Source organism: Somniosus microcephalus, unplaced genomic scaffold (genome assembly GCF_052327205.1).
Source record: "Somniosus microcephalus isolate GS21.2 unplaced genomic scaffold, FLI_Smic_1.0 unresolved_chr4, whole genome shotgun sequence".
Taxonomy (NCBI): Eukaryota; Metazoa; Chordata; class Chondrichthyes; order Squaliformes; family Somniosidae; genus Somniosus; species Somniosus microcephalus.
The window spans coordinates 33,922,978-33,950,454 of NW_028225182.1; the positions used below are offsets into that span (position 1 = coordinate 33,922,978).

A 27,477-nucleotide genomic window follows, 5' to 3' on the forward strand; every position below is an offset into this window, starting at 1 on the left:
TTAAAACCTTATTGCACGGGACTGCCCCGTGCAACACCCTCCAGGCCCAGCCTCCCAATAGATAAAGGGAGGACTCCCGCCTAGCGAGCCCTCCATCGGGGACCCACGCCTCCCCCAGATTCCTTGTGCTCTGGTCTCTGGAGTGGGATTTGGACCCACAACATTTCCACTCAGAGGCGAGGGTGCTGCCCACTGAGCCACAGCTGGCACTGTTGTTGGTTATTGGCTGTGCTCCCTTAGAAAAAAGTGTTACAGGAAACTTTCTGATATCCGGCACTGACGGGACCGAGCTGGTGCCGTACCATCAAAAGTGCCGGACATACCAGCGTTAATGTTGAAACAATCGGAACTGGAAAGCTCCGTGTGAATCAACAAACCCTGTTGCTTAGCAACAGCTTCAAAACAGTCGGCTGCAGCTGCAAGCATCTCTAGCTGAAGCTGTTGCTATAGCTACAGACCTTGCAGTGCCTGACTGGGAAAAAAAAAGCAACGAGAACTAAAAAAAAACTTATAGAAAACGGCTCCTGATTTTTGCTGTTAGATCGAGTATTCTGGACATCCGGATAAACCAAAGTTTCCTGTAATTGGGTTTCTGTTTGGTTGATGCTTGCAGTTCCTGTGGGTTGATTGGAAAAAGGCATGTTAGAGTGTTGCAGCAGTGGGGTTAAACATCGAAACATAGAAGATAGGAGCAGGAGTAGGCCATTCGGCCCCTCGAGCCTGTTCCACCATTCAATGAGATCATGGCTGATCATCCAAACTCAGTACCCTGTCCCTGCTTTCTCCCCATATCCCTTGATCCCTTTAGCCTTAAGAAATATATCCAACTCCTTCTTGAATATATTTAATGAATTGGCCTCTACTGCCTTCTGTGGTAGAGAATTCCACAGGTTCACCACTCTCTGGGTGAAGAAATTCCTCCTCATCTCAGTCCTAAATGGCTTACCCCTTATCCTTAGACAGTGACCCCTGGTTCTGGACTCCCCCACCATCAGGAACATCCTTCCTGCATCCAGTCTGTCCAGTCCTGTTAGAATTTTATAAGTTTCAATGAGATAGTTGACTTCGATCAGGCTCAGAACCAATCCGAGTGATCCAATTGAAGTGATTGCCTGCAAAGTGCCTGTTTCTCAACACCAAATAGGGAAAGCTCGTCACTAGTTAATTGGATCCAAATGGTTTAAATACCAGTGAGCTGGGGCTATTGGAATTGTGCCCTGGATGGCTGATTTCTTTTGGTTGAGCAGTGGATTGTATTGTGTGTTGTTCTGACTTGCCAACACCATGAATTCTCTTCTTTTCGGGTGAGTGACTTCTGGTGGGCCTCTGCCTGGCTTGTGTTACAAATGAGCTAATTTTTTTTTCTTTTCTCTGTAACTAGAGTCCCATTGCTCCTGGTAATTTTGACCACAGAAGTGAAAACTGACCCTCCTCCTGGTAAGTGGTACTTTTTTTCCTCTGGGGGATTGACAGGGTAGATGCTGAGAGATTGTTTCCCCTGGCTGGAGAGTCTAGAACTAGGGGGTATAGTCTCAAGATAAGGGATTGGCTACTTTAATTGTGAGATGAGGAGGAATTTCTTCACTCAGAGGGTTGTGGATCTTTGGAGTTCTCTACCTCAGAGGGCTGTGGGGGCTGAATTGTTCTGTATATTCAAGACAGATTGATAGATTTTTGGACTCTAGAGGAATCAAGTGATATGGGGCTTGGGTGGGAAGGTGGAGTTGAGGTTGGAGGTCAGCTATGATCTTGAAGGCTGTGTCCTGCTCCTAATTCTTGTTTAAGTTCTTGTTTGTTAAATACACTGGTCTTGGCTTGTAACTGTCACCTCCTGTAATGAGGGATTCCATCTTTAGGCTTTCTCTAATCATTAGTTATTTTGGGATTGTCTTGCCCTTCATTCAAGTATGCCTATAAATTCCCAATGTGTCTGCCCTACTTCATTTTGTAATGTATTTCTTGGTATCCTGTTTTATTGGATTGACTCCTAAAAAGGTGTGGTGACGGGAAGAGACAATTGAGACTGAGTCCCAATTTGAGTTTCTGTTTATTCCCAATTTCTAGAATTTAGCGAATGCTGTTCCTGATCCACACCTCCCCCACTTTATTTATTTTATTTATTTATTTATTTATTTTTAATTTTTTTTCTTCTAATGGTGGTCTCCTCCTCCTCCTTTTTCCCCCTCCCCTCCCTTTTCTGGGGAGCATTATCTGAATCTAATGCTGGTTGGCCTCTTCCTGCATATAATGTTCTGAAGGCCTTGGGTCTTTCATGTTCTTGACTGTCCTAAAGTTCCCCAGGGCTAATTCATTGTTTGTGATCCAGATTTGCCAGCAAACATTGTCCAGGCTTTCTAAGTGTTCTGCGAAGCATATTCTTGTCCACTTGGAATCATAGAATAATGCAGCACAGAAGGAGGCCATTCGGCCCCATTGAGTCTGCACCAGCTCTTTCTCCGAGCAATCCAGTTAGTTCCCTGTCCTTGCTCTTTCCCATATCCCTGCAATTTATTTCTCCAAGTATTTATCCAATTGCCTTCTGAAGGCTACTATTGAATCTGTACCACCATCTTACCAGGCAATGCATTCCAATTCCTAACCACTCGTGTTTATAATGTTGCCTCTGGTTCTTCTGCCAGTCACTCTTAAATCTGTACTCCTGATGTTGAGCTGTTTGCCATTGGAATTCTCTATTTACTCTTAAACCCTTCATGATTTTCAATACTTATCAAATCTCCTTAGCCTTCACTGCTCCCAAGGAGAACAACCCCAGCTTCTCCACGTAACTGTAATCCCTCATCCTTGGAACCATTCTCGTAAATCAATTCTGTACCCTCACCAAAGCCTTTGGGTCCTTCCGTGTGGTGCCCAGAATTGGACACCATACTCCAGCTGGGGCTGAACTAGTGTTTTATAAAAGTTTAGCATAACTTCCTGGCTTTTGTACTTTTTCTGCCTCTATATAAAGCCCAGGATCCCACATACACTCCTCCTGCTTTGTTAACCTGTACTGCCACCTTCAAAGATTTGTGCACAAACACCCTCCCTCCAAGGTCTCCTTGCACTTCTATGTTCACACACTTGGATCTCATCAATAATGTTGTTCTAAGTTAGAGACTCTACTGTAGGTGGCATCTGGCTTGACCATACACCAAAATGTTCTTTCTCTTTATGAAGGAGCTGTTCAGAGAGAATGCCGTGATCGCTATTTTTACATTTGGATAGACAGAATTTTCCTCTCTGGGAGAAACTGGAGCATCGATGCAAGTGGTGAGCTTCTCTGGAAACCATCCTGGTTGCTTGTGTGATTGCAGTCCTGTCCACATAACTATATATTGGGGTTAATTGGTCTTTAACTTGTATTCTAAATGGTGAGATGCTAGGAACAGTGGCGAAGCAGTGAGATTTAGGAGCCAAAGTACAGAGCTAATGGGCAGGTACAAAAAATTAATTAAGAAAAGGCCATTGGAATATTGGCCTTTACCTTGAGGAATACAAGGGGTAGAAATTTAGTTGTGTAAAGCTCTGGTTGGACACCATTTGGAGCACTGTTCATTTCTGGGCACTGCACCTTGAAGGATATATTGGCCTTGGAGGGGGTGCAGTGCACATTCCAGATAATGGGGCTTTAAGGGTTAAATTGAAAACCAGTTGCATAGACTAGGCTTGTATTCCCTGTAGTATAGAAGATTAAGGGTGTATTTAACTTGCTTAAAGGATTTGATAGGGTGGGTAGAGGGAACTCTATATTCCTTTGGGAGTCCCAACAGGGGGCACAACCTTGCAATGAGAGCTAGGCTGTTCAGGGGTGATGTCCAGAAGCAATTCTTCAACAGGTAGTGGAAACCTAAGGCTGGGGGTCAGAACTGAGATGGCTAGTGTTTGTTGGGCAAGGGCTATGGAGTGAAGATGGGTAAATGAAGTTGAGTTACAGATCAGCCATGATCTAATTGAGTGGTGGAAACAGGTTGGAGGGGCTGAATGACTTCCTATTTTCCTCTTAACACTAAGTGACTTAACCTACAAGATTGGATTATTGCTAGAATTTGGGACATCAAGTTCAATAGACTAAAGTATAATCATCAACCACCAACATGGTTGTTCCCTTGTGTGAAATTATTTGGTGTATACAGTTCTAGTAATCAGGATACTTTTTTTCCCCCCCTAGATGAATCTAGAAACAAGTTTCCACTAACTCCTCAGTTTGCAGCCATGTGTGGTTTCACTGTCACCTCCGATAAGTGGGGGAATCCAGAGATCAGAGCTTCGTTCCTCTCCTGTTTGGCTCAGAATGATGTGAGTAGTCTCTCTCTCTCTGCTTTGGTGAAGGAAACACTCCCTCTGGCTTAATAGCGATTGGATGTGAGGTGTACAGCAGACCAGGCTGAGGGGCCATTGCATTGTAACCTTGAAGTTCCTACTGGATAGTAGGGCACTATATAGAGCAGAGATGGTGCAAACTGCATCTCCTCCTGTTCTCTCAGCCCACTGGAGAGGTGGTGGGCAGGAGAAACCAAACACCCAGCCAAGGGTGATGGTGGGTGACTTTCTCCATTTGTTCCCTCACTTGGAGTAGAATATGGGTGTTCTGCAGGGTAGAATATGGTGTTCTGCAGGGTAGTTGAAAATAATTGTCCCTTGTAGCTGGGAGGGTCTGGCTTTGTTAGGGGAGGGTGGAGTGGGGTTTATCCATTTTGAGTGGGCAGAAAAGGCAAGGTTTACTTGCTTGAATGATGTGATCTAATTACGCTAAGTGAGCAGGACTGGATCTGGTCTCCAGAACCCAACTTCCCCCCCCCCCCCCCCCCCCCCCCCTGGGATTTTGGGGATGTAATAAACTGTGCCATCTAAGACTCTTTGCTCTTCCCACTCTTGTAGCAAGCCACTTCATTCTGCTTGCCATATTCAAGGGTCCTTGTAGTAGCCCTTCTACACTATTTAGTGGGACAATGCCAAAGTCGTCTTCAAATCTCACCATAGCAGTTTGAGTTGGAGTGAAAAGGTGACGGTGACCATGAAGCTGTCAGATTGTGATATTCAAACCCATTTGGTTCACTAATGTCCTTCCTTTAGGGAAGGCAACATGTCATCCTTGCCCAGTCTGGGCCTATAGGTGCCTCCAGTCCCACACTGACTTGGTTGACTCTTTAGCTTCCCTCTTGTGGCAAGCCACTTGGTTGTATCAAAGGTCCACGACCTTCTCCAGGGATGGACAATAAATGCCAGCCTTGCCACCTGACCTACTTGGTTGAATTATTTGATCTGAGGGGTAAGTTGGCTAAGTAGATTGGGAAACTACATTCAAAGGTATGATGGTAGACAAGCAATGGCTAGCATTTAAAGAATAATACATTTTCAACAAATATTCATTAAGACACAAACCCCACAAGAAAAGTGGTCCACCCATGGCAAACAGAAGTTAAAGATAATATTGGATCAAAAGAAGAGGCTTATGTTGCCAAAAAAGCAGTAAGCTGAGGATTTTAGAATTGGTGAAAGAGGACCAAGAATTGATAAAGGGGAAAATAGAATGACTGACCTAGCAAGACATAAATGGATTGAAAGCTTCTATTGGTATGTAAAGGAAGATTAGTGAAAGTAAATGTGGGTCCCTTACAGGCTGAGACAGGAGAAATTATAATGGGGATAAGGAAATGGCAGAAATTAAACAAATCTTTGGCAGAAGATGCAAAAAAAACTCCCAGACATAGTGGCGAACCAAGGGTCTAGTGAGAATGAGGAACTAAGAAATGGTACTGGAGAAATTAATGGGACTGAAAGCTGATAAATCCCCTGGACCTGATGGCCTACATCTTAGAATTTTGAAAGAGATGGTGGATGCATTGGTTGTCATTGTCAAATTCCATAGATTCTAGAACAGTTCCCATGGCTTGGAAAGTGGTGAATGTAACCCCACTATTTAAGAAAGGAGGGATAGAAAATGGAGAACTGCAGACCAGTTAGCCTGACATCAGTAGGGAAAATGCTAGAATCTATTAAGGACATGGTAACAGGGCATGTGGAAAATAGGATTGGGCAGAGTGAACACTAATGAAAGGGGAATCATGTTTGATGCATTTGGTAGTTTTTTGAGGTTGTAACTAACTGAAATAGATGAGGGGAACCAGTGGATGTGGTGTATTTGAATTTTCAGAAGGCATTTGATAAAATGCCACACTAGGTTATTGAACAAAATTAGGGCTCATGGGATTTGTTGGGGGGGGGGGGGGGAGAGAAATAGAAAAGTGTTTTTTTTTTTTTTTTTTTAAATGGTGAGTTTGGGAAATGTTGGTGTTCAGGGGGACCTGGGTGTCCTTGTACAATCACTAGTACAGCAAGAAAGCAAATGGTATGTTGGCCTTTATTACAAGAAGATTTGAGTATAAGTGACAACTTCTTCCTGCAATTATATCTGGCCCTGGTGAGACCACACCTGGAGTACTGTGCAGTTTTGGTCTGCTAGCCTAAGGCAGGGTATACTTGCCATAGAGGGAGTGCAACAAAAGTTCACAAGACTGATTCTTTGAATGGGGGGGATTGTCCTATGAGGAGATTGAGTAGACTAGGCCTATATTCTCTGGAATTTAGAAGAATGAGGTGTGATCTCATTGAAACATACAAAATTCTGACAGGGTAGATGCAGGGAGGATGTTTCCCCTGACTGGGGAGTCTAGAACCAGGGGTCACAGTCTCAGAATAAGGGGTTGGTCATTTAGGACTGAGGAGAGAGTTCTTCACTGGGTGGTGAATCTTTTGGAGTTCTCTACCCCATAGGGTTGTGGATGATTAGTGTATTCAAGCCTGAAATCAATAGATTTTTGGCTATTGAGGAATATGGGAATAGTGCAGGAAAGTGGAGTTGTGGTAGATCAGCCATGATCTTATTGAATGACAGCAGGCTCTGGACAGAATGGCCTGCCTCTTGTGACCTATAAATTAGGGTTTTGTTGCCTCTTGAGACTGGTTTGATGTCACACACTCTTAGAGGTTGCAGGCAATGGCATTGTCCTATGCAAAAGGTTAAACTATAAGGACAAGTTGCATAGGCCTGGCTTGTGTTGGTTGAGATGATCTGATCGAGCTGTTTAAAACTGTGAAAGGACTCTAGTAGATGGAAAGAAGCCTGTAGTCCCCATCCCTGATCTAGTGAAGTGCTGTCCCACCCACCTCAACATGGTTGACTCTTGCTGTCCTCTGGTGGCCAAGCAAGCCACTCCAGTTTCATCAACAGGGATGGGTAGGGCAATAAATAGTTGATCTCCACATCTGGAGAATGAATTGAAGGGGGGGGGGGAAACTATTTGATCTCAATGTGCCAAGTTGATCTTTAGAAAACTTTCATGTTTAACTTCTAACAGATGCTTGTAGGTGTGAATACTTTTATTCATGTTCATTTTCTCATCTTTTTAGAATGATGAAACCTTTTCACTTAACTTTCATCTAAATGTTGAGAACCAGTTCATTCCTGGTCTATTCTCCAGTTATGTTTTTCCCATGACCTGTGGACTTGAATATCAATGGAGTTCCAGGGAAATAGTTTGTGAAGAGAACTACATGGAGGTAAAGATTATTTTGATCTTTTCAATATCTTTTGTCCAGCTTGCAATAGCATGGTCTGACTTGGTATTAATGACTAAATGTCTACACTGAATTGAGCTCTAGATGTAATCGCCGATGGCACTTCTTGGATACAGAAACAGGCCATTTGGCCCAACTATTGATGCCACACCCTCCATCTCCTTACCCATCAGCATATCCTTCTATTCCTTTCTCCCTCATGTACTTGTGTAGCTTTCCCCTTAAATGCATCTATGCTATTCACCACCACCTCCATGTGGTTGAGTTCCACACTCTGGGTAAAGTTTCTCCTGAATTTCCTATTGGATTTATTAGTGACTATCTTGTATTTATGCCCCTAGTTCTGGTCTCCTCCACCCCTGTGCAAGTGGTAACATCTTTATTCTATTGAACTCCATAATAAAGACCTCTATTGGACCACCCCTTCCACCTTATTTTTCTAGGAGTGCACCAGCCTATTCAGTCTTTACCCATGGATATAACCTCTTTATCATCCTAGTAAATATTTTGCTCCTTCTCCAGTGCCTCTATCCTTAACCTGCTAGTAATTGGCACACCAGGTCTCTACAGCATGAGAGATTTCTAATCTAATACAACTTTCTCCTGGCAAACACTCCCTCCTTGCATATATGCAACCCCTCACTTTTGACACCTGGCCCATCCTTCAGGCTTCCTTGAAACTTGGGAGGTGCAACTTGAAGTTTCATGGGTAACACCATGAGCATAGAAATACCAAGGGGTGGTCTTGACTGCATGATCGCTGACTTCTATTTCCAATAGGTTTCTGTTCGGAGATTGTTTCCTGGTATTGCTGAAGAACAAATGGAAATGGAGGACTGGGAAGCAGTTATACCTGCAGTAAGTACATTACTTGCCCTTTGGCAGAATCTCCACAGCCCAGTCAATGCAGTAACCTTTGTGGTCTCCCTTGTAACACCTTAAGACTGCAGTAATCAATACTGATGCAAGACTAGGATTACTTGGCACACTAATCCAGCCAAGCTGTTCAAAAATGAGGGATTTGGATGGAGTAAACAAGGAGAAACTGTTTTCTCTGGTGGCAGGAGGGTCAGTAACCAGTGGAATCCAATTTGAGTTAATTAGCAGAGGGAGTGGGGACAGTTTTTATATGCAGCAAGATGTGATCTGGAATGTACTGGCAGTGGAAGCAGCTTCAATGGTCCCTTTTTCAAAAGGGAGTTGGATAGTTATTTGAAGGTGAGATAGTGGGTGGGAGTGGGATTAACAATTGATCTTTCAAAAGTGAGCATGATGGGCCAAATGGCTGCCTGTGCTGTGATCAGAAGGCAAAATCATAACCTCCTCCTGCAGGTCAAAGGTTAGGGGCACTTTGAGGGAAAAATTTGGTTGCTTTGTGCCTCATGAGTGCAAAGCAACTAACACGTGGTGATTTCACCATTCATGAAATTGACCAGCCATTTTGCAGCGGTGCTAAACACTACCATCACGATCTCCAGCGCCTGCAGATCATGACATCAGTCGAGTGTGTAGCGACGAGGTAGTGGCGCCTGCTGCTAGCAATGACCGGTTGAGGAGCGTTTTGCAGTCGGGAAGGGACTGAGTGCTATTTAAAGGCGACCGCTTCCTGCCTTTTTTGTCAGTGACTTTTTTACCACACTGACTTCTAGAGAGATTCGACGCTGTGAAGGAGTTTTGGGTATGAGGTTCACTTTTTGATTTGACTTTCCTTGCATTGATTTAGAGACTATGGGGGCTGCACTCTGAGCTCTTTCCCTGGGTCTCTCCATTGTTCTTTCCAGCAGATTTGATGTACAGGTCACTCCAGGCTGAGATTCAAGGCTGCTGAGATTCAAGGCTGCAATGAGCTGGGTGTGGATGGAGAGCAAGATTGACCCTCCCCTTTAAGAACTGGCTGGCACTAGTGTCTGTTCCATTGCTGACTGACATCACGAGCTTTGCCAGCACTGAGTTAGTGCCTCACTCCTTGGCATTAGTGCCTTGAAGTGTAGTGCCTGATTTGGCACTCCAATCACCTCCCAAGGGTGATAGAAGCCAAATTTGCAGTCAGAGGCAATGATTAGCACCAGGTGCTAAACTTTGCACCCCAAACGGGGTGATACTGAATTTCTTCCCCCCCCCCCCCCCCCCGTCTTTCCCTACCCCCCCTCTTTCCCTACCACTAATCCTATCTCGACTCTAGAATCCCCAAAAAACAATTATTGGGGAGGATGGTAGTCTGTATCTAACTAATTGTAATGTACTGATTCTATCTAGTAACTAGGTCAGACACCTAAACCATTTCTGTTGAAGGGTGAGAAGTTGTGGTTTGGAAACCAAGGTCCATGTTGCTGGATTTAAGCTTCTATCCAGATCTCTGATGGTACCCAGTATCTTGACTTGTGTTCCAGGCTCAGGAGGCCATAACCTCAGTCTGGCAGATTGTGTTCCAAGTGCGTGAAGGAGAAAGCACATGGCTGAAGACCATGACCACCACAGAAGCGCATGTCCTTGGCTACGGGGTCAACACCACTGCCTCGCGGGTTGTGTTCAGAGCCCCTTACAAGTCCAATGAATCCAGTATTGAAATGGTAAGTGGCATTGGCAGCTAAGCTCTAGCTGGTTTCCCTGTCTTGTTGAACGGTATTGTGAACCAGGGCTACATCTGTAAAGTGAGCTGAATAAACCAGCTTGGGTCTATCTAACACAACTGCCACAATAACTGATTCCATGTTGACTTCATTAAGACTTGATGGCTTTGAGGCCATTCAGGACATCCCCACTCCTGTGCTTGACATTCAAAAGTCAATGAAGCACTTTTGAAGGTGGTCAGTCGCTGTTGTAATGCAGGAAACATGGCAGCCAATTAGTGCACAGCAAGCTCCCACAAACAGCAATTAAATAAATGACCAGATAATCTGATATTTGGCCCAAGGCACAGACAACTCACCTCTTTGAAATAATGCTGTGGGATCTTTTACATCCACCTGAGGACAGATGGGTCCTCCATTTAATGTCTCTTCCAAAAGACCAGACCTCTGACCTCAGACAGTGTGGCACTCTTCAGCCTGGATTATGGGCTTGAGTCTGTGGCGTGGGACATGAACCCACAACTTTCTGATTCGGAGGCAGGAGTGACCCATGGCTGACTACCTGATGTAGTAACTTGGAAGTGCAAAGGACCAGGGAAAGTGGATCAGTGGAAATAATCTCTCCTGTAATAGGCACCAAGCCAATTAACTGCTGGCTGTCACTTTGCTGAACTGTCCTCATCATGCCCTGATTGCCAGGGGAATGCATCCCAGCTGACTTATTGAAAGTTTGCTTTAGTTATACTTTTTTTTTTTTAATTTTAAGATTGACAACATGCCAGTTGAAAGCATCAAGGCGACTGTGTTCTACAAGCAAAGGTGGCTGATTCTGCTAGTTGACAGCTCCACCGCTTGTCCTATTGGTAAGTAAGCTGCGAGCTTCACATTGTTCCTGATCAGAGAAGTTCCCATCTAGCTGCTCCTGTGATGTAGAATCATGGAATAGTACAGCACAGATGGAGGCCATTTGCATTTGTGTGCCAGCTTGTTCGAATGGTGCACTTTCCATTTAGGCACCCATGATGAAACACTCCCCAAGGTTGGGGGCCAATGGTTGACCATCCTTGAGTTGTACTAACATCCTTCCATCCACATTTGATTATGGGACTGTGGGTATTGCTGGCATTATTACCCATCCCTAATTGCCCTTGAGAAGGTGGTGGTGAGCCACCTTCTTAAACCCCTGCAGTCTGTGAAGGTATTCCCACTGCTTTGAGCACTCCCACTTTTGCACAGCACCCCCCCCCCCCACCCCTGGAGGCTTGTAGTTGCTACCAATGATGGAACCCCTTAAATTCTCTTTCAGGTCCTGCCATCTTGAAAGACAACAAGCTAGTTTGGTCTGCACCAAGGATTTTGACACCTGTGGTGTTTCCTGCCAACATAACTGCAGACATAATTGTCATGGGTGTTGATGGACACTTTCTGGATGACCGGATTCTGGTAAAAAGGGGCTATGAGCTCTACGTCAACAATTCTATGATCGCCATTGTTGTCCCAGTTGGAGCAGAAGGTGGCTTGAGCAAGGTAGGTCAAATCAACTTTTATAGTCATTGTTAGTGCACAAGTGCAGTACAACGAAATGTAGGCTTGCGGCTCCTGAGTACATTTAGATTAAGACATTTCAACATACATTTGGCTTGTAATACATAAACATAACCATAATAAAGTGCATTGGCAGATGTGCAGGCTTTAGAGTTTATTTGTGGCGTTCAGTAGGATGACAGCCCTGGGAAAAGAAGCTGTTCCTAAACCTGGTCGTACGGGTGCGAATGCATCTGTAGCGTCTCCCAGATGGCAGGAGGGCGAACAGGCTGGAGTGGGTAGGGTCTTTGATGGACCATGACCTCCGTAAACAGCGTTTCTGGTATATGTGCTCTATGGTCGGTAGCCGGGTGCCAGTAATGTGTTGGGCAGTTTTGACTACCTGCTGCAGGGCTTTCTGGTCATAGTAGCTACAGTTGCCATACCATACTGTGAGTTTGTCAGGATGCTCTATTGTGCAGCGGTAAAAGTCAGGGGTGACAGGTTACATCCCTTCAGCCTCCTTGGGAAATATAGGCACTGCTGGGCCTTCACCAGAGGGGTGTTGAGGGACCAGGAGAGGTCATCTGTGATGTGGACTCCGAGGAACTTAAAGCTGTCCACCATGGCCCCATTGATGTGGATGGGGGTGTGACTTCTGCCTTTAGACTTCCTGAAGTCCACAATGATTTCTTTGGTTTTCTTGATGTTAAGGGCCAGGTTGTTATCGGCGCACCACTTCACGAGATGCTGGACCTCCTCCCTGTAGGCTGACTCATCGTTGTTGGTGATCTGGCCTACTACCATGGTATCATCTGCAAACTTGATGGTGTTGGGACCATGAACAGCCACAGTCGTGGGTGAAGAGGGAGTAGAGGAGGGGGCTCAGCACACATTCTTGTGGGGCCCGTGTGGGGGGGGGGGGGGGAGAGGTGGTTACCTAATTTGACAGACTGGGGTCTGTTTGTTAGGGGGTCCAGTTGCAGAGGGAAGTGTTCAGGCCAGGAGTTTGGTGGCCAGCTTGTTGGGGACGATAGTGTTGAATGCTGAGCTGTAGTCTATGAACAGCATTCTGATGTAGGTCTCCTTGCCATCTAAGTGATTCAGTGCCAAGTGTAGAGCAGTTGTGATTGCATCCTCCGTTGATCTGTTTGCACGATAGGCAAACTGGTGTTGGTCAAGAGGTGGGAACACTGGCTTTGATGTGGGCTAAGACCAGTCTCGCAACACTTCATTATGATGAGTGGGACAGGTCGATAGTCATTCAGGCACGTCACAGCTGTTTGTTTTGGCACAGGAATAATGGTAGCGGTCTTGAAGCATGTAGGGACTACTGCCTGGGCCAATGACAGATTGAAGATGGCGGTGAAGACATCAGCCAGCTGATCAGCACATTCCTTGAGTACCCATCCAGGGATGCTATCCAGTCCAGCAGCCTTTCGTGTGTTCACTCTGCATAGAACACCCCTTAAACGTCAGAGGTAGACCTGGTCTTCTGGGGGTGGCAAGGCTTTGGTAGCCGGCTCCCTGTCGAAGCAAGCGTAGAAGTTAAGCTCCTCCGGAAGGGAGGCATCGCTAACCGGGGGCTGGTGTTTTTGCCCTTTTAGTCAGTGATGGACTGGATGCCTTGCCACATGTGCCGGGGGTCCGAGTTGTTGTGGAAATGATCCTCTATTCGCAGTGTCTGTTTCCTTTTGGCAGTCCTGATAACCTTTTTTAGGTTGGTCCTAGCTGCACTGTAAGCTGCCGTGTCGCCAGATTTAAATGCTGCATCATGTGCTAGAGCAAGTCCAGTCCAGACTTGAGGCAATAAATGCTTTAGGCTGCTCTCTAGTCTGTCAGCTCTAGGCTTTCTTGCTAATGGGCAATCTGTCTCTTAAACCCCCCCCCCCCCCGGTATTCCCAATATACAGCTGTAATCTTGCCGAGCATAGACTTCAATGATTCCTGTAACTTAATCTACTAACTGTTATCTAATTCCAGTTAAGAATATCAACTGACCACTCTAAATGTGGTTTTGGGGGGGGGGGGGGGGGGGAGAAATGCACCCAGCTGCAGTGTTTAAAAACTTGACTCAACACCCTTCCTTCCCTGATTACCATTGCTCCACCATTGGCAGATGTTCCTTCAGCTGCCAAAGCCCCAAATTTTAATTGCCTTAACCTGTGCCTTTGACCAGCTGGTCCCCTGTCCCAATATTTCCTTGTTTGGTAACTTTTTTTTTTTTGTCCTGATGCTCAAGTGCCTTGGGACACAGCTATATAAATGCTTGTGGTAAAGCTAGAGCTCCATTGTATCTTCCAAGGAGGGAAGCTAGCTAAGAATTAGGGGTTACAGGGAGCAGGCAGGGAAGTGGATGTGAGTCTAGGTTTGGATCAGTCATGATCCTATTGAATGGCAGAGCAGGCCTGAGGGGCCATATGGCCTACTCCTGCTCCTACTACTAACCTTCTTGGATTAAAAACATTAAGCGCAGGAGTAGGCCATACAGCCCCTCGAGCCTGCTCTGCCATTCAATAAGATCATGGCTGATCATTGATCTCCACTTTCCTGCCTGATCTCTATCCCTAGAGTCCATAAATCTATTGTGCGCTCAGCCTCGAATATACTCAGACTCTGCATCCACAGCCCTCCAGGGCAGAGAATTCCTGAGTGAAGAAATTCTTCCTCATCCCAGTCTTAAATGGCTGACCTTTTTTTTTTTAATTTTTTATCCTGAGGCTATGCCCCCTAGTTCTAGACACACCAGCCAGGGGAAACAACCTCTTGGCATCTACCCTGTCAATCTTCCTTCCCCCCCCCCCCCCCCCCCCACCCCATACCACCTCATCATAGGGCAGCCCTCATCCCAGGAGTCAGTGAACCTTAATTGCACTGCCTCCAAGGAATGTATATCCTTTGGATAAGGAGACCAGAACTGGATGCAGTCTCTCCAAGGTGAACACTCGCTAGCCAAACCGCTTTCTTCCCAGGACCTGCCTCTATGTAGCAGAAAATAACTAAATTTAAAAACTTGCAGCTATGTGGTGGCCTGAAGACTACCTACACAATCCATGGGCTTGGATTTACATGGACTGTGTTCTTCAATTTAGAATTCACTCACTTTAAAGCCCTGTGGCACAACACTGCTTCTGAAGTCCATGTATTAAATCTACACTTCTTTCCTAAAATGTACATCAATTGAGTATCTTGTATTCACTAGCAAGACTTAATTGGCACTCCATACACCTTAAACATTCACTCCACCACCAACACACCATTGCTGCAGTGTACCATCTAAAAGATGCACTGCAGTAACTTGCCAAAGCTGCTGCTTGGGTAGCACCTCCTAAACCTGCAAGCTCCACTGAAAAGGGCAGCAGGTGCAGGGAACACAACCACATGCAAGTTCTGAGTCACACCATCCTGACTTGGGAATATCACTGTTCCTTCATTGTCACTAGGTCAAAATCCTGTAATGCCCTCCAGCACTAGGAGTAACTTTACCATATGGACTAGAGCTGTTCAAGGTGGCTCACCACCTTCTCAAAGGCAATTGGGATGGGCAATAAATGTTGGCCTTGCCAATGATGCCCCCATTAAATGAATGAAAAAGCACCTTGGGCTTGATTGGCTGTCCAACTAGAGCCCTGACATAGAATGTCAATAAGCATAACTTGGCCATGTACTAAATAGTTCAACCTTATGTTGGGGTGCTATTAAACACACTAATCAGTGTTCTTTTTCTTCCCTTAGAGTCAAGTGATTAACAACACCTATGGCATCATTTACAGCATCCACTTGCTTCTGGAGCACCAGTGGTTGGACCATCTGCAGGAGCTGACTCAGCACCGAGTGTTTCACCCAGCATCTACTCCTTTCATCCCTAAAGCTCCAACAGTCATTGGTGAGTTGCTTTATTAAAAGAATGAACTAGTGTTTGGTGCAAAGCTTGTACTTTGGCAGTGCAGTCACGAATGTAGGAAGTGGCAGCTGCCAATTTGTGCACAGCAAGCTCCCACAAACAGCAATGTGATCATGACCAGATAATCTTGCTTTATTGGTGTTGGTTTGAGGGATTAAATATTGGCCCAGGACATTGGAGAACTCCCCTGCTCTTTCAATTTAGTGCCATGGGAACTTTTACATAGACCTGAGGGGACAAGACTTTAACAGCACCTCTGGCAGTGCAGCGCTCCCTCGGTACTGCACTAAGTGTCGTCCTGGGTTTTGTGCTCCAGACTACATGGAGTGAGGGCTTGAACCCACTGCCTTCTGACTCTGATGAGAGTGCAACCCACTGAGTCCTTCAGCAATGTGCCCAATCCTATTGGTTCCTTGACTGGACAAGTAGGTTAAAATTGCCACCTGTGTCACAATGGGACATGCTCCTTCAAGGGTGGGGTGGCATTTGAAACTAGTTGTTTGGCAGTGCCACCAAGCCCTAGAAGCAAAACTGTTTGACATCTAATCGGTTTTTTTTTTTTTTTTTTTTTTTTTCTCTCTCCAGATACCGATCCCATTGATGTATCTCGTCCTAAAGAACATTTCAACATCACGGTGGGGCCGTTCCTTCCTGATGTGGAGCTGGTGTCTGTTACAATAGGAAACAAGAATTTTACGTTGGATGACCTAAAGACCTATGGCTATGATATTCACACTGTTGTCTATCCTAATGGTACCATAGGCTTTGTCATAGTGGTTGATGTTGGAGCACCTTTCATAGACCAGCAGGTACTGTCTAATTTCCCCAACACATGATGGGCTGGTGCCTCAATCTTCAGCTAGAGCAACTCTTCTTGTGCAATTGTTTGGGGGTAGGGGCAGCTTTCCATCTTTAGTTGCCAACTATACAGCCTTTGTTTCCTCATTAGTGCAATACTTGCCTAGTTACAAGATGTGGGTGGGGTACTTGCAAAAAGACACGGTTCTGTCTTGCTCGAGGGCAAAATTGACTTTTGCAATGCTGACCCTTGCAAAATAAGTGACACCTGCAGTTGTCCTATGCCAAGACACTTGTTATCCATCTTCCACACCAAGCTCTTGACTTCAACTAGTTGCATTATAAGTGGTACTGGCTGAGATCTAGAAGCTCATTCCTTTACCCTGAACATGGTGCTTGGATCAAATTCACCTTAATGGATTTAGTGCAGTTGTCCACTTGTCGTCATCTAAATAGTGTTTACATTGTTCCTTTACTAATTTTGGGTAGGAAGCCTCAACTGTAGCTTTCTGTACAAATAGTTTTAATTCTTTCCCTAGTATCTCTATGATGACATCAGAAGATACGCTCTAAACATGACTTTAATCTTCAAACTAGTACCAGATGAGGAGGTCTTCACTGTCCCAGTGGTAATAACAGTTGATGTGCATGATGTTGGTGAGTAAAGTTGGCTTGTCTCAAGATATGAATACTGTACCATGCCTTTTTAGGGAAGGGTCTACAGACAACCCTAGCCCCCACTAATGGGAGGGTTTGTAAAGCAGCAATATTTGAACTACAATTAGCTGACCTTCAAGTGGGGTGAAGACTTGTGGGTCAATGTGCTTCCTGCCAGCACTAGGGTAGATGTGCAAGAAGGCATGGGTTACTTTTATTCCCCACCCAGTAACTGGGCAGGGAAAACCTTTTTCCACTTCAGGTGAATTGGAGTTTCAAATGTATTCAAGCTTCAAGTTGATGGAAGCTTCACTATGACTTGGATCTAAGTTGGTATGGTTTATCACCTCTAACTCTATGGGCCACTAAAATACAAGTCAATGGAATAGAGTTTACATATGGGTACATTCTGAAGTTTGATCAGTTAGTTGCTAGAAATGTTTCCACTTGTGTAGAGTTCACAACTAGAGGCCATAAATACAAGAGAATTGTTAATAAATCCAATGGGGCATTCAGGAGCAACCTCTTTACCCAGAGTGTGATGGGAATGTGGAACTTGCCGCCACAAGAAGTGGTTGAGGCTTGTAGCTTAAATCCTTAAGGGGCAGCTAAATCTAAGTACATAAAAGGATATGCTGATGGGGTTGGATGGAGTCAGGTGGGAGAAGGCTAATGTGGAGCATAAACACCAGTGTTGGTCCCAATGGCCTGTTTGTGCAGTAAATGCTATAATTGTCTGTCTGCTAGACCAGACAAACTGGGTCCAAGCACCCCTGGGCTCCATAGAAGATCCACAAATTAAATTGCCTGTCACACTGAAATAAAGCTTCTAACCAGAGACCACTTCAATAACAAATGTTAACACTAACCTTCACTGATCTCTAAGCACCATCTCTGCACTGGCTGAAACTCATCTGAACAGATTCTCCATTTATTGCTTCTTTGACACTGATCATGCACTAACATCTGGCTTGTGGAGGGGGAATAGATAAGTTGTACTTTGATTAAAACAGTTTTTTTTAAACCGCTTGAGTGCATCTAACTTAATTACAGGAAACTCCTGTTTAAACAGCACCTAAATATCCAGAATTCTCTAACCAGCAAAATTCTCACTCCAAAAACAACACCTCCATAACCGGCAATGTCCATCTCCCACAGTGGCCAAGTTGGTCAGTGGGGTAGTTCTCCCAACTGCCATGACTCAGCTTCTTGGCGCAGTCGGAACACCTCAATCCCTGTAATAGGAGGCTGACTCTCCCATGCTGCTGGCAGTCTCTTCTGATCTGCCATTTTACAGGGGTACTGTGTCTCCCATGCTGCTGGTGGTCATTGCATTACATTACCCTCAACTGGCAGTACTGTACTTAATCAAGCATCTTCCACCATCCATTTAACACCACATTCTGTGGGTGAGTACCCATTTACTGTATACTATTTTTTTGATTTTTAAAAATTTTTCTTTGTTAAAAGTAGCTTTGGCAGATAACCCCCTCCGTCATCCAGAAATTGATAAACCGGCAACATGCCGGTCCCATAAGTTTCCTGTATTGTAATATAAGCACTTGTACACTTAAATCCCTAATGATCTCCCCCTTTGGAGAGCATTAACTGGATAAAGTAGCTGTCAATCATTTACAAGTGTCATTGTCAAACATCACCAAGGATAGACAGACTCTGCAGTGAGAAGCTGGCACACCCATCTTACTGATCTCCAAGTAATTGCAACATTTATCTTTCCTGCCTCTTACAAAAGTACAGGATGTTCTTTCAATTCCTCCCAACTGCACCCCCCCCCACCCCCCCCACCCTGTCTCTGCACCTGCTTAATGTTACATCTCCAGCTTTTTCCAGTTCTGATGAAGGGTCCCAGACCTGAAACGTTAACTCTGTTTCTCTCTCCACGGATGCTGCCTGGCCTGAGTATTTCCAGCATTTTCTGTTCCTGTTTCTCAAGCATTAGTTAAAAAAAAAACACTAGGCAGCACTTTCATGTGTTATAATTTAGATGGAGGTCAATGATTACAAATCCATATGAAAAGGGGTCCTTCAACTAAATGAGAACTGATTGTGATGAAATATGTCATTCATCAGATTCTGTATTTAACTACATATATTTTATTGCCTGCTCCTGTGTTTTACCTTGTATTGTATATAGTGCACCGCCCCCTTTCTCCCCATTGGGTGTGTCAGCTCTGCCCATACCTGGCCCTACTTAAGACAAGCCCAGGCTTGTCTTGCAGCAGAAAGCTAGGTGAAGACACAGGCATCTTTCTTTGCTAATAAAAGCCCTGTTTTATCCAGTTAACTTTGAGCCTTGAAGTTATTGAGGCACATCACTGATGTTCTAGATTCTCCCACTTTGGCTTAAGCTGCTATCTCTCTCATCTGTGTAGAACTAATCCATTTTTTTTTTTTTTAGTGCTTCCAGTCATGGTGGGACATTGTGGAGATGATTCATTCTACCTAATGCTGAAACATGGGAATCTGGATCGCTACTGGCTTCCTTGTGTTGCTGATGAACTCCTTACTTTTGAACTTGCTCAACTGTATGGGTACATGGCCATGGACAATGGCACACACTTTTCCTTGGCAGTTCCCTTCTTGTCACCAGGTGTTATTCATGAGGTACTTTTTTTGCCTCTTCAATACAAAGTAAACTCTACATTGTTTCTTGCTTGATGATTTTTAAACACTTGCCTGCACCTCTTCATTGGCTGTATAACTTGTACTCTAATCTCTTTCAGGAAATGTCCCTCAATGAAATGCAATCTAGGCTTGACTTCAATCTGAAGGATAACCAGACATTGGAGGTGTACAGCAGTTTCACTGTACGATGTACCTTTTCCATCACTCGGGAGGAAGTGTTGGGTAAGGATCATGAGCAAGAATTGATTTGTCTCTGCCAGTTTGTATTTAAGTGCTCTAGTTCATGAAATTGTCCAAGGCTTGTTGTCACAAACCATTTACTTGGGTTTAAGTTCGTGATCATTCTCCCTCCATCCAACCTGTGACACTAGCCTTCATGCTGTAAGTCATTCCATTAACATGGCAAGACTTTAAATCTGTACTTGGTACATCTGGAAACCCTTAAGTTCTGACTTGGCAGCCAAGTGCACCTTCATCGCATTGAATATGTAGAACTGAAAAGCATGTATCTTTACAAAAGAGCAGTACACTTGATATTGTATGGCCAATAATCTGGCTGGTGCAAATCACAGGCAGGGGCAGCTATTGAAATGCAATCTAGCCCTGCAGTGGGTAGTTCAAACTGCCCAACGCATTACTGGCTACTGACCATAGAGCACATATACCAGAAACCTCTGTTTACAGAGGTCACGGTCCATCAAAGACCCTACCCACCCCAGCCACAGTCTGTTGGCCCTCCTGCCAGCTGGGAGACGCTACAGATGCATTCGCACCCGTACGACCAGATTTGGGAACAGCTTCTTTCCCAGGGCTGTCATCCTACTGAATTCCACAAATAAACTCTCAAGCCTGCACATCTGCCAATGCACTGTTTGTTAATGTATTACAAGCCAATGTATGTTGAATGTTTAAATGTCTTAATCTAAATGTACACTCGAGCCACAAGCCTACATTTCATTGTACTGCACTTGTGCACTAACAATAAAATTTGATTTGCTACATGTTGAAACTTAAATTACCAGCATCATTACTCCTAGTAACCTTTCCAATATAACACTCTCTTTCCAGTGTGTTTTCCAAATGGTACTGTTGCTGTCACGGTCAAGTCAACAAGCACACTGCCTGACATTGATATTAGTAAGCTGGTGCTGAGGGACCCAACCTGTGGCCCCAAAGAACAGGATGGAATGAAGGCGCTCTTTGTGTTTGACATCAATTCATGTGGAACCATCGGCAGGGTAAATTATTTTTAGCAACTACTCTTGGGCCTGCAATTGCTTGTGTAAGGTGGGTTTTGGGGGAGATCTAGCAAGACTAGATTGTCCTCCATTCAATCAATTTGAGCCTTTAGTGGAGTCACATGTCAGGCCAGGTAGGGGCAACTCTTTTCTCTGACACCATCAGTTGGGTTTTACTATTGTCGTCTGTTCTAGCCCACATTTACCAGATTTCTTGCATTCAAATTCAACTTGGCATGGGATTTGAACACTACTTCTGGGTTGCTGGTCCAGTACCATAACTCTAAGCAATTGCCCATTAAGGTAGGATTAAATGCCCTGCTGCCTCTGGCAAGAAGCCCAATCAATTGATTTGTGAATAGTCCTGGACTGTTTCTAGGATTTCACAAGTTTGGTTGATGAAGCAGTGAAATTGTTCATTGGCTACTCCTATGCCCCAATAACTGGGAGGCTGGATGGATCTTTACACCAATTTGCAATCAACTTGATGTAAAATTTACAGCACACTTGGGCCAACTAGTCCCTGCTGGTAATTCTGCTCTGCACAAACCTGTTTGTCTAGCTTCCCCCTAAAATACATCACATTTGCCTCAACAACTCCTTGTGGTAGAACCTAAAATAGGAGTTGGCCTTTAGCCTGCTCCACCATTCAATAAGATCATGACTGATCTTTGACTGCCACTCCACTTTCCTGCCCTATTCCCCATATCCCTTGGTATCTAAAAATCTATCACGCTGACTTGAATATGTTCAACGACTGAGCCTCCACGGCCCTCTAGTGAAGAGAATTCCAAAGATTCACCACCCTCAATGAAGACATTTCTCCTTGCCTCTGTCCTAAAATGGCTGGACCCCTTCGGAGTCTGATCCCTGGTTGGGGAGTCTAGAACCAAGGGAAACATCCTCCCTATATCTACCCTGTCAAGCCCTGTAAGAATTTTGTATGTTTCAATGAGATCACCTCATTCTTCTAAACTCAAATATAGGCCTAATCTACACCATCTCCTCATAGGACAATTTCTTTCCTTTTCTTCCCCCCTCCCCCCCAAAACCATATCTCAAGAATCAGTCTGGCGAACCTTCATTGCACTCCAGTATATCCTTCCTTGGGTAAGGAGACAAACTGTACACCATACTCCAGGTGTAGTCTCACCAGGGCCCTATATAATTGCAGTAAGACATCTTTACTCTTGTACTCAAATCCTACATACTGCTTGCTGTACCCACATACTAACACTAACATTTCCCAATCTCTTTATATATATATATATATATATATATATTTAAAAAAAATACACTTTTTTCTATTTTTACTAAGTGGATAACTTCACATTTCTCCATCATATGCCATGTTCTTGCCCACTCTCAGCCTGTCTCTCCTTGAAGCCTCTTTGCATCCTCCTCACAACTAATTGCATTCCCACCCAGCTTTGTCATCAGCAAACTTGGATATATTGCATTTGGTCCCCCTCATCTAAATCATTGATGTAGATTTGTGAATAGCTGTGGCCCAAGCACTGATCCTTGAGGTACCCCACTAGTTACAGCCTGCCAACCTGTGACCCATTTATTCCTACTATTTTCTGTCCATTAACCAATTTGGCAAATTCTAATTCAGTAAGATTTTTCTCCTGTTCCCTATTGGTAGAATATCTTGAATTATGATGCTGGTTTTTGTCTCCTCCCAAGTGGAAACTTCCATCTACCCTATCAAATGTCTTCATGATCTTAAGACCTCCCATTGGGTTATCTTTCAGCCTTTATTCTAGAGAATATTTATTACAAAATATACATTCATTGAACCTTCTGCTTGCCCTGTGCGCACAATGCATGGCATTTTCTCTTCCAGTTTGTGAAGGACTTCATCATTTATGAAAACGAGATCTCTTACCCAAGAGAGAAAATACCACTTGATCTCCCTATAATAACAAGAGATCCAGACTACAGGTAAGGTTGTGGTGTATTCCAAATCCTCCCAAGGACTACTTCAGCTAATGTGGCAGGACCACCTGGCTGAGTATAATGGAGGCCAGTGGCTTTGCATGTTAATCCCATGAATGTTGAACAGTAGAATGTTGCTGTACTGCAATTGGCTTGAGGGGGTCAGTAATCTCCACTAGTGGTATTGGAAGCCTTTTACTGGATGTATATGAATTATATTTTGGCTGGGGGGGGTGGAAGTGAGATGATCCCCTTGGAAGGAAGAATGAAAAAGCAAATTTAAATGGTGAGACTACAAAATGCTGCAGTAGAGGGATCTGGGGGTCCTAGTATGAGTAGTAAGCAGGTACAGCAAGTAATTAGGAAGGCTAATGGAATGTTGGCTTTTATTGCAAGGGGTATGGAGTGTAAGGGTTTTGATGCAACATTACAGGGTGCTGGTGAGACCACACCTGGAGTACTGCACAGTTTTGGTCTCTATATTGAAGGATATACTTGCATTGGAGGCAGTGCAGAGAAAGTTCACTAAGTTGATTCCTGGGATGAAGGGGTTGACATGACAAAGGTTGGGCCTATACATTCTGGAGTTTAGAAGAAATGAGGTGATCTTATTGAAACCAGATTCTGACAGGGTGGATGCTGAGTGTCCCCCCCTCAGGGGGGTATCTAGAACTAGGGGGCATAGTTTCAGAATAAAGGTCACCCATTTAAGACAGATTAGGAGGAACTTCTGAGGGTCATAATTCTCTACCCCAGAGCTGTGGTGGAGTCATTGACTATATTCAAGGTGGAGAGTGACAGACATTTGAACTAGAAGGGTTATGGGGAGAGCAGGAAAGTGGTGTTGCCAAGATTGGATAAACCATTATCCTCATGAATGGCAGAACAGGCTTGAGGAGCCGATTGGCCGACTCCTGCTCCTTATGCTTGTTTATCCAGGGACTACATGGATTTTTTTTTTGTCGCTTGGTTAGGTTGACCATCCAGTGTCGTTATCCAGTCAATGAGACTCTGAGCATTCGTGCCCGGTTTGGTCACCTCCCTGCAGGATTCAAAGTACCTGAGAGCTTGTCTGTGATCAGACAAACATTGAAAAGTAAGTAACTGCAAAGCTAATTTGGGATCAATGTAACAGTACTTCATAAAAGGAAAGCTACAACCTAATTCAGATCCACTACATAACTTCTCTTCCCTCCTAGGTAAAGAAGTAAAAGTTCTGGATCTGAACGCAAGGCTGGCGAGAGGTATTGGACTTGTTACTTAGTGGCGGTGGGGGAAGAGATTATGGTAGTTGCTTAACTTGTACAAGTAACTTGGCTTAGAACAACTTGCTGTTTATGCAGCATCTTAACATGGCAAAGCATCCCACTGCTGTATTTGTATAATGTCATTAACATAATACACCCAAGGCACTTAAGAACAGGTTATGGATTAGCCATTGTGGTGACCATGCAATTAGTTGCTAACTGAGGCAGTCTTTCAAGACTGCCAATCATATGCTCCAATTTGAACATAATGCAATCTTGTACTAAAGTAGTGAGAATTTCCTGCCCACAAATTGACTTTTTTTTTAATTGAGCAAAAGCTTGTCACAACCTGCCCAGTATTGGGCAAGGAGAGGAATAGAAAATTGGAAGACTGCTAGGTTTTTTTCTCCCCTAGCTGGGGCATTTAGAACCAGGGGTCCATCTCAGAATAAGGGGCTGGCCATTTGGGACGGCCATTTGGGACTAATGAGAAATTTCTTCACTCGGCGGGTGGTGAATCTTTGGACTGCTCTAACCCAGAGGGCCATGGTGGCTCTGTCATTTGGTATATTCAAGATCAATAGATTTTTGAATATCAGGATAGTGTGGGAAAGGAGTGGAGGTAGATCAGCCATGATTTTCTTGAACGGCAGAGCTGGCTCAAGGGGCCAAATGGCCTACTCCTGCTCCATTATGGTTTTTAACTGGGCAGTTCTCAATGCTTCTGTTGGCATCTTTTACCAGATATATCCTATACAAGCTTCTACCAGGATGAAGACTACCCAGTACCTGTCCACTTGACACAACCACTCTACTTTGAGATCGAGCTTCTCTACAATGAGAATCCTAAAGCTGAATTGTTCTTGGAAAACTGCTGGGCAACTGGCTCGGTGGAGATGTCCGGGCAACCACAATGGGACATCATTGTAGATGGGTAAGCAAAGTATCAGATGGCAGCTACAAGGGGCCAATGGGAAATGGTAACGCTCCTGTTCTCCAACCCAGGTTCTTGCACTGATGCAGTTCTAGTAAGCCAAACTATTGGTGGCAATTCTACTCCAGAGCAGCAACACAGTTGGATAAACTTCAGAATGGAGATTTCCCACTGTCTGGAGGAACCTGCTGTGATGGCTAGCCATGTGGGGCCTTGGTGCTAACCTTGTCTTCTGGGTTGACTTCTGTTTCCCCTATGAAGCTAGTTGCTTAATGCATATCCAAGCCACATTGCTAGAAATAGGCAAGTCTAATCTCATCCATCTAATGGATGAGATGTAACTACCTCCAACTTCCAGTTCAAATTTCATATTGGAGTGACTAATTTACTAGCAAGCAATTAATTCCCTTCTCTCCTGCCTACTTTTTTAGAGTTTTTAAGCTTTACACTTTTTTTTTCCCCCCCTTAGCTGTGAAAACCATATGGATACCTACATGACCACCTTCCATCCAGTGCTCACTAGGGATGTGAAGAACCCATTCTCATTAAAGAGGTTTGAAGTGAAGACCCTTGCTTCAAATAAATCTGGTGGTTTGCAGGGCCTGGTAAGTGGTGGTGGAGACAACTGCAAGGTCAATTTCAACTTGGCTCAGTTTGTCCTTGCAACTTGACTTATTGGCTGGTTAGTCCTTTTCCCAAGACTTGACCACTTGTGATGGTCTTCTCTCTCCTCTTCTAGGTGTACTTCCATTGTAATGTAGCAGTTTGTGACTTGAGCAATCTAGATGCTGCTGATAGTTGTGGAAGGAGATGTACCCCTGGCAAGCTGAGAGGAGGTAAGGTGTTATTGATTAACTTTGCTATGGTAGTTATCTACTTTGCCACTTCCCTTGTTCTCACCATTCCAGTGCACCCTCCTATTGTAGTTCTCCTAGATAAGTCAACCATCTAGCTACATCCTAAAGTTGAAGCAAAATATAAGCTTTCATGAATGGAGCCTGTCCCACCTTGAGGGTGATCAATTAGAGTAGAAATGGTTAATGCAGTATCCATGATACATAGCATCTCATCTGCTCCTAGACCAGCTGATAGTGAGGAGATTCTCTTTTCTCTTCCTACTCCTGCCCCCTCCATGCATCACATCTCCAGATCTGGTGATGTTCTTGCTAAATAACAAAAAAGGACTTTTTTTAAATGTAAAGCAAGAGTTATGGAGCCAAGGCAGGCAGATGGAGTTGAGATGCAGATCAGCCATGATCTGGCTGAATGGCCTCCTCCTGTTCAATAATACATTTAAACTCTACTGCCAACCCAAAACCTACCTGACTTGTCCATGGTTTCCACCCCCCCCCCCCCCCTTTGCAGGCCGCATGATTAACCACTCTGTCCAGGAGTTTCACAGTGCCGTATCATCAGGACCGATAAACATCATGATGCCAGAACAGGAACAGTGGCCAGATCACAAGACCAGTGATGGTAAGTGAGGAATGTGGTTTGGTTGGTCGGTCTTGCACTGGTCTGTGTGCAGCACAATGTATCTGGTCCAACTATTCCAGTGTGGGGTGTATGTCCTAGGTGTTCATTCTCAGCTGGACCAATCCACCAGCTGGTGGGTGAGTAGTCTGCGATACTGCCATTTCACCCTTGTGGGGGGGTCTAATGTCGCTGTAAACAACTGCTACATTTTAAGTGAAGATTTAACTTTTCTCAAGTTGGCTGAGGTTTAGAAGGTTGTCTAGACACTTCATGGTTTCACTGGGCTCTTTGCCCTAGCCTTGTGTTCAGTGAAATTGGGTCATTCCTGACTAGTGTCTGGATATCAAGGCTTCCACTTGACCAGCTCAAGGCAGCCAAAAAGAGCATCATAGTAGACTAGGGCCTGGTTTCTTGTCTGCAACTACATGGGTGTAAAGAGCAACTTGGGTAGTTTCCACATGTCCCACAGTAAGATTGCCCACAATTTGCTACCAATTTCACCATGAGGTTTGTAGGTCCTAGTCTATGATGCTCTTGTTACTTCAGTAGCTATGTCCATGTGTATATCTGGGACCTTCCCTGTAATAGTGATGGCCAGATAAAGACCCTGAAGTCTATCCCACACAACTGTAATGCCTTGTATCAATATATAGAATCCTCCCCACTCAACCATGATCTCCTGCAAGATACAAAAAACCAGGCCAATTGATTACCCCCTCACACACCAAATTGACTAGATTTTTCTGCAGCTGTCTTAAGCTCGACTGAATTCTGTGGTCTCTAATCTTGCCTATTGTCTTGTTCTTCCAGGAGCACACTGGAAGTTGTCCTGGGTAATGTTGCTGGCTGTTGGTACAGCTGTAGTGAGCAGTGTTCTACTTCTGGCTGTGGTATATGCTGTAAAATCTCAAAGATACTGAATGTGTACTTGCTGTGTAACTTAATAAACTAAACTATAATCCTG

General features: G+C 44.5%; 1 protein-coding gene across 1 annotated transcript; it reads left to right on the forward strand.

The window, feature by feature from the left end:
- Positions 1–1,198: 1,198 nt before the first annotated feature.
- Positions 1,199–27,477, forward strand: LOC147090494 (uncharacterized). The gene is made up of 23 exons (XM_085977263.1): positions 1,199–1,304; positions 1,382–1,437; positions 3,178–3,270; positions 4,169–4,296; positions 7,411–7,560; positions 8,359–8,436; positions 9,969–10,148; positions 10,915–11,011; positions 11,455–11,675; positions 15,408–15,558; positions 16,162–16,385; positions 16,914–17,031; positions 19,451–19,656; positions 19,776–19,899; positions 20,746–20,915; positions 22,765–22,862; positions 23,831–23,952; positions 24,056–24,100; positions 24,848–25,037; positions 25,507–25,642; positions 25,777–25,873; positions 26,403–26,513; positions 27,324–27,477. Exons 1-23 carry the CDS (start codon positions 1,285–1,287, stop codon positions 27,431–27,433), a joined length of 2,925 nt encoding a protein of 974 aa, XP_085833389.1. The 5' UTR covers positions 1,199–1,284; the 3' UTR covers positions 27,434–27,477.